The following is a 6000-nucleotide window of genomic DNA, read 5'->3' on the forward strand; positions in this document are numbered from 1 at the left end:
TGTTTAAGTGCTTAAACCTAACATTCCATTAGTGTTTTAAGTGCTTAAACCTAACATTCCATTAATGTTTAAGTGCTAAAACCTAACCCATTATGAGTTGTTTAAGGCCAAATAGTGTTGCTTGGTAGCCTATATATAGAGGCTACAACAAGTAACAATAAGAACGACAACACAATTCAACAACATCTCTAAGATAATCTAAGTTCTCTCTAGAGCAACCTCTCTAAGAGCAACTCCTCTCCTTCTCTTTCTCTTACCGGTGATCACACTCCTAGTCCTAGTCTTCTCAGAAGCCGACTTTCAGTGCCACCAAACCCTCTGTCAACGTACTTCGGTCCTAGTCTCCTCGGGAGCCGATTGTAGTACCACGACCACAACGGTTACGGAACCAGCCAAGCAAGGGTAACGCCCTCGCAAACCAGCCAAGCTAAAGTCACGCTTTAGCAAGTTCTCTCTACTTCCCAGTGGTTCTCGCTCTGCTTGATCTACAACATCGAGTATCGATTGTGATTTTCAAGAAGCTCAGCAAAAGTCCTCACCACGAGGCATAAAGAATCCCACGACGAGGTTGGTGCTCTCCTCGTCTACAATCGCTTGATAGAAGTCAGGTCAAGGGACACCCCCGACGACCGCACCCGAACGGTGCTGGCACGCCCGCGCAGAAAAGAGACTGTTGACCAGCTGCAACAAAATTGGAGCCAAACAATATCATTAACATATAAACTAAGATCAAATGGGTCATTTGACGCTCGGCGCTCCTCGACCGTAGCTAGCTATCACCTTACCCACATTAGTGTTCCATCAATGTTGGAATTATTTTTCTTCATAAATTTGATGTAAATGTAAACATGATATTTTATATTTACAGTAAAAGATTCATATTCTATGTACATATTTTCTTTATGTTTGGATAAACTCTATTTGGCATGCGGTCCTGTGAAATAGACAATGCATTATGTTCCTACTTGAAGTTTCTCAAAACTTCGATTATGGTAGTATTAATCAGTTGTTAAGAGAATGATGAAACATGATTGAGAGAGACATAACCACGGATGGGTAGAGAGTCATAACACCAGAATTCTCAGATTAGATATGGGTCCTAAGGGGAACCATTTACTTTTCTTTTAATTTTCATAGAAAATGAGGTCCAAATTATGAAAATTCAAAGTCCTTTCACGGCCCGCGGTGTTTAATAGTAATGTGTCGCCGCTGCTGTTGTTGTTGTTGTTTATGTAAGCAGTAGCAAATGGGGTGGGGGGTTGGTCCCACCATTTGATCGTGTCCAAGGGATAATGACTTGTTACGAGAAAGTCAAACACAGTGAGATGGACGGCTGAGATTGGAAGTTACACGGTGTACTTGCGTGGCAGCCGCACTTTTGTTGGATTAGATGGCAAGTGGGGGCAGAAGCATCGGTCACGAATGACCATGCCCACCCATTACCTGACCTAGTGAGCCTTTAGTCTATGTGGGACCCTCATCTTGTATTATATGTACTCCTTTGATTATACAAATTAATTAAGGTTTTATGTACTATTTGCAATGCAACTTCAACTTGTTGAGAAGAACATAATCTAACATCTTTGAAGCTCTGAACTCCTATTTGCAATGGCAGAGAAGCTGAACATGAATGGCCTGGGAAGCGGTTGAACAAAATGCTCTATACCTTACGACCAGTTTTGTGTCGTACGACAACTTGACTAAAGTTACAGATAAGTTAAGTAAATCGATCTGGGATGCAAGTCACGCAATAGCTAATAGAGCTGGCTTCGTATCAGAAGCAAACCAAACCATACGGGAGTCAAGGTGCTTAAATCAAAACATAACCATTAAACTTAACAAGCAAACAAACTATCCCTAGCACAGCCAAGCTGAGAGCTTCACAGCTCTCGTTATAAGCAGGGATTATAACACACATTGTTCTTGTCATTATATATGAAACATGCCCAAACCAGCTTCCAATCATCTATAACACAAAATAACAACGATAACTTAATAGATGCAGAGGACACATAGATGAAAATGAGAGCATGTATGCAATAATAATACATCAAAGAGGAATGCTTCTTCTTCCAAGGCTGCTTGTTCATATTTTATCCAGCTTTTCAGCCTTGACAACAGGGTTGGCTTTTGCTATAGCATCCTGCACAACAGCTCGATAGTCATATGGACAGTCGTGTTTATCAGAGTAGCGATGAACTGCACAGAAGATATGTCCACAGCGGCAATTGAACCCAGTGAGACCAACACGTTTCCTGCAAGTGTTGCACCGGGTTGGAGTCGCTTTCACCTTATCCTCATTGTTTGGAGGCAGAGTACTGGATGCCTCAACTGAGATAAGAGGCAAATATGTTGAACCAGCTTGTACATCTAAAGTCACAGCAAGCTCATTTCCCCAGTTATTGGGATTGGCATTCACATCACTTTCAATGGATACTGCAGGGACTTTGACTTGTTCTTGCTTCAATACCAAGTCCTTGTGGCATTTGGAACACAAGTTCATGCTTGTTGCACTTCCAAAGAATCCACAGTTATTGATACAAAGTTTGGGAGCTTCTGGAAGTGCTTGGCATCTTGTCTTGCTGTGCTCCATCCTCTTGAAATATTCCTGCACCAAAATCCTCTAAGTTTTCCAAAAAGGTAGAAACAAATATAACTAAAACTAAAGCAGTCTAACGCATAGTACCGTTAGTTAAATTTTTAGAAAAGAGCAAGAGATAGCTTGATATCTAAGGAGAAAATGACTTTCTAACCTATAAACTACAACTATGACACTGCCAGGTGAACATCAACCAACAGTTACCTATATTCAGCTCCCTCAACTCAATTCAGCCTATGTTGTGTGCTTTTACACCCCCATTTGGTTTTTCTTTTTCATTAAGGAGATGGAGAAAATATACAAATAATGTATGAGAAGTACTGCCTTATCTAAAGAGAAAACTAAACTCAAACTTTAGCAAATGGGTTGAGTTGGTTTACTCGATTTTGTAGAAAATGAAATCACAGACAACAACAATGACAAAAGACTTGGAAATGATCCTTTTCCCAACCAAAGAACTATGAAAAGAAAAATGGCTTTACTGCTTTTCTTATTGCTATGCTCACAAGATAGACAGAATATTTCTTGTTCACCCTTTGCTTTCTTCATTGGTAATAAATGCCAACATTGACAGTAAAGGAACTCTGTAGTTCTAGCATATTTTTTTCATGACATGCAACAAAAGAATGAGAGAAATAAAGAAAATATGCCACAACACCCTATTATTCGATACACATACATAGATACTGCAAGTGCACAGACTTTTTCCTACTTAAGCTGTCCCAAATAACTCTAAAACCATTATGGCAATCAAGCAATTTCATGTTCTATGGAAAACCTTTTTATAAAAGGGAACTCAGCTAGGAAACATCATTTCCTATGACTATCTACGGATGTGAGTACCATATATCTATAACCCAAAATGTAGCTCAAATCACTCGAAATCAGAACAAACATCATAATACGTAAAACATGCTGAAGGATACGTTAAGCAAATTGAAATGGAATAAAATAGTGAAACTCTTATATAGGCATATAATAGTTATATCAAATACACTAATATCTCATCAAACAGAAGTAAAAAAATAAATGAGAAGTAGTACAATCCTATAGCAAATTAAAGAAGATATAATTTGTGAAAGTTGAGGTTTAGCTTAAAGTAAATCTGCAGCCTCATTAAGCAAATTTAAATAGGGATGATTTCATATAACAACAAAGAGAAATTTGCAGTCCTTCCATTTGTGGACATTAATTGCATAAAATAGTAGAGATTAGCTCCATTTGCCTATGTTGTGCACCTCGATCAAGATATGTGTAGCAGCTTATGCATGTTCATGGAAAATCGCATGAAACAAGCATTGCTAAACAGTAAAGTTGATGATCAGTATAAAATGAAATAAATATACCCTATTAGCGATTATTTTATAATAGAAATACGATCAGTACAACAATGATGAAGATTCAAGCACATACATTTAGCTCAACATTGGAGAAGATAACTCTATTAATCAAAGTATACATGCACCAATTAAGTGATTGGAGCATACGCCAAGTAACAAAAAATTCTCCTTCTACCATGGAATTTATAATACCTACCTTATAAAGGAGAATTAAACATCAGAAGAAAACAAAAGTGAATAATAGAATGCAATCATCAACTCAGAGTACCAAGTTTAACGAAGATGACTCTAACTTATACTTCAATCATCTGCCATCCTGATATGATCGTAACTGTTGACTCAATTCAGCTTAACTCAAGTCATCTCAGCATAGGGATTTACTTCGCTTACTAGCCTTGTGACCTTTTGGTAGGATTTATATTTTTAGTTTTTCTTTATGCAAAGGAGATAGAAATATAGGGAGCGAGTCTGTGAGAAAAGAGGGATAAGGTGGGAGAAATGATGGAGGACAATGATTGAGGAAGGCAATTAGGCAAAAGGGAGGAAGAACACATGAAAGAAAATCAGGAAAAATAAAAAGGTTTTGAGTTTTTGTTTCATGTCTCATTTCTCCCAAATGCTTTTTCACCTAGTCTAAATAGGAGAACTAAAAACATAATATTACCAAACACCGGATTTAGCTATTCAGGTTTGGTTTTAGAGACCAACAATCACAAAACACCTTAATTCACTTGAATACAAATTTTCAGGTCTTATTCAACAAGAAATTGTTTCCCCAAGAACTCATCTACACTTTAAATGGTACATTGCCTCATAAGTGATAGGACAAACCAATAAATCAAACAGCAAAACATCTCAATGAAATTGAGTTATTAGGAGATCATATCCACAACAACCTATAATATTACACATGCAAATGAGCGGTGATTACACTTTACGTACTTAACATGTCTCGATGAAAATAAAACTTTACGGACAACCTTTCTATGGTTGAAAGCAGCGAGAAGAAGACAATTTCTTGCAACTATCTAGGAATTTAAGGATCATATGCACATAATGATTAAATCACTTTAAGTGAAAATCCATGGATACTGAATCATATGTAATACGTGTTGGGTATAGATGTGAGAAACAAAGTTAACAGTTGGAGTCTTGTGCATGATAAGAAACTGTATAGGGAACTTATCATATACTTCAATACCTAAGCAATTGTCAAACGATACAATTGCGTACAGATACATTCTCATCAGCAAACTACCACATAATAAATACATAAGATCATCGACTCTGGCTAATCATCATCATGGCTAATGAAACAAACAATATACTAAATTCAAAAGAAATTTAACCAACTCATCAAGTTATAAGCTTTATAAAACATTCTCCAAATCTGTATCAAATAAAAAAGAAAAAAAAAATCTATATCACTAACATCCTAAACTCCATCAACTTTTATTCTTATCAAACAAGTGTCATGAAAAGATGCAGAACCCAGAAAATGAATAGCTACAGCTGCCAATCTATGGACTCACCTGCTCGCAGAGAAGACCCAACCTCTTTAGAGTAGAGAAGCTGAAATTCAATCCCCTTCAAAAGAATAAACAAAGAAAAAATAAATTAAATATATAATTATGCAAATCAAACCCCCAATCAGAAGAGAATGAGAGAGAGATACGAACCCTAAGCGAACAGGAAATGAGAAAAGGTGTCAGAGAGAGGAGGAGAAGTCGAAGCCAAAAGTTGTTGTTTGGCTCCAAAACCAGTTGGCTTGCGAACTGTCTCTTTTGAGCGAGTGATTGCGCAGGCGTGCCAGCACCGCGGGGTGCAGTCGTTGGGGTAGTCCCTTGACCTGACTTCTTCTTCAAGCGCTGTGGACGAGGAGAGCACCAACCTCGTCACAGGGTTCTTCTCTAGCCTTTCGGAAAAGGACTTTTGCCTTACGGATAAGGACTTTGGGTGTGATCTCTTCGGTCACCAAAATCGATACTTAACGTTGTAGGTTGAGCAGAGCAATCACTGGGAAATCTTGAGAAAGCACGGGGTTCGCTAAAGCGTATCTTT

The 6000-nt window shown here is 37.8% G+C and overlaps 1 protein-coding gene across 1 annotated transcript; it reads right to left on the bottom strand.

Moving 5' to 3' along the window:
• Positions 1-1969: 1969 nt before the first annotated feature.
• On the bottom strand, positions 1970-5526 carry LOC133716070 (zinc finger A20 and AN1 domain-containing stress-associated protein 8-like). The gene is made up of 2 exons (XM_062142807.1): positions 5472-5526; positions 1970-2608 (listed from the first exon to the last, which is right to left on the bottom strand). The coding sequence occupies exon 2, from the start codon at positions 2591-2593 to the stop codon at positions 2087-2089; it is 507 nt and encodes a 168-aa protein (XP_061998791.1). The 5' UTR covers positions 2594-2608; positions 5472-5526; the 3' UTR covers positions 1970-2086.
• Positions 5527-6000: the final 474 nt, after the last annotated feature.

This window comes from Rosa rugosa, chromosome 6, assembly GCF_958449725.1.
Source record: "Rosa rugosa chromosome 6, drRosRugo1.1, whole genome shotgun sequence".
Classification (NCBI taxonomy): Eukaryota; Viridiplantae; Streptophyta; class Magnoliopsida; order Rosales; family Rosaceae; genus Rosa; species Rosa rugosa.

Excerpts from the sequence above, each read along its gene's own strand:
- LOC133716070 (XM_062142807.1), bottom strand. The coding sequence starts at position 2,593 with ATGGAGCACAGCAAGACAAGATGCCAAGCACTTCCAGAAGCTCCCAAA.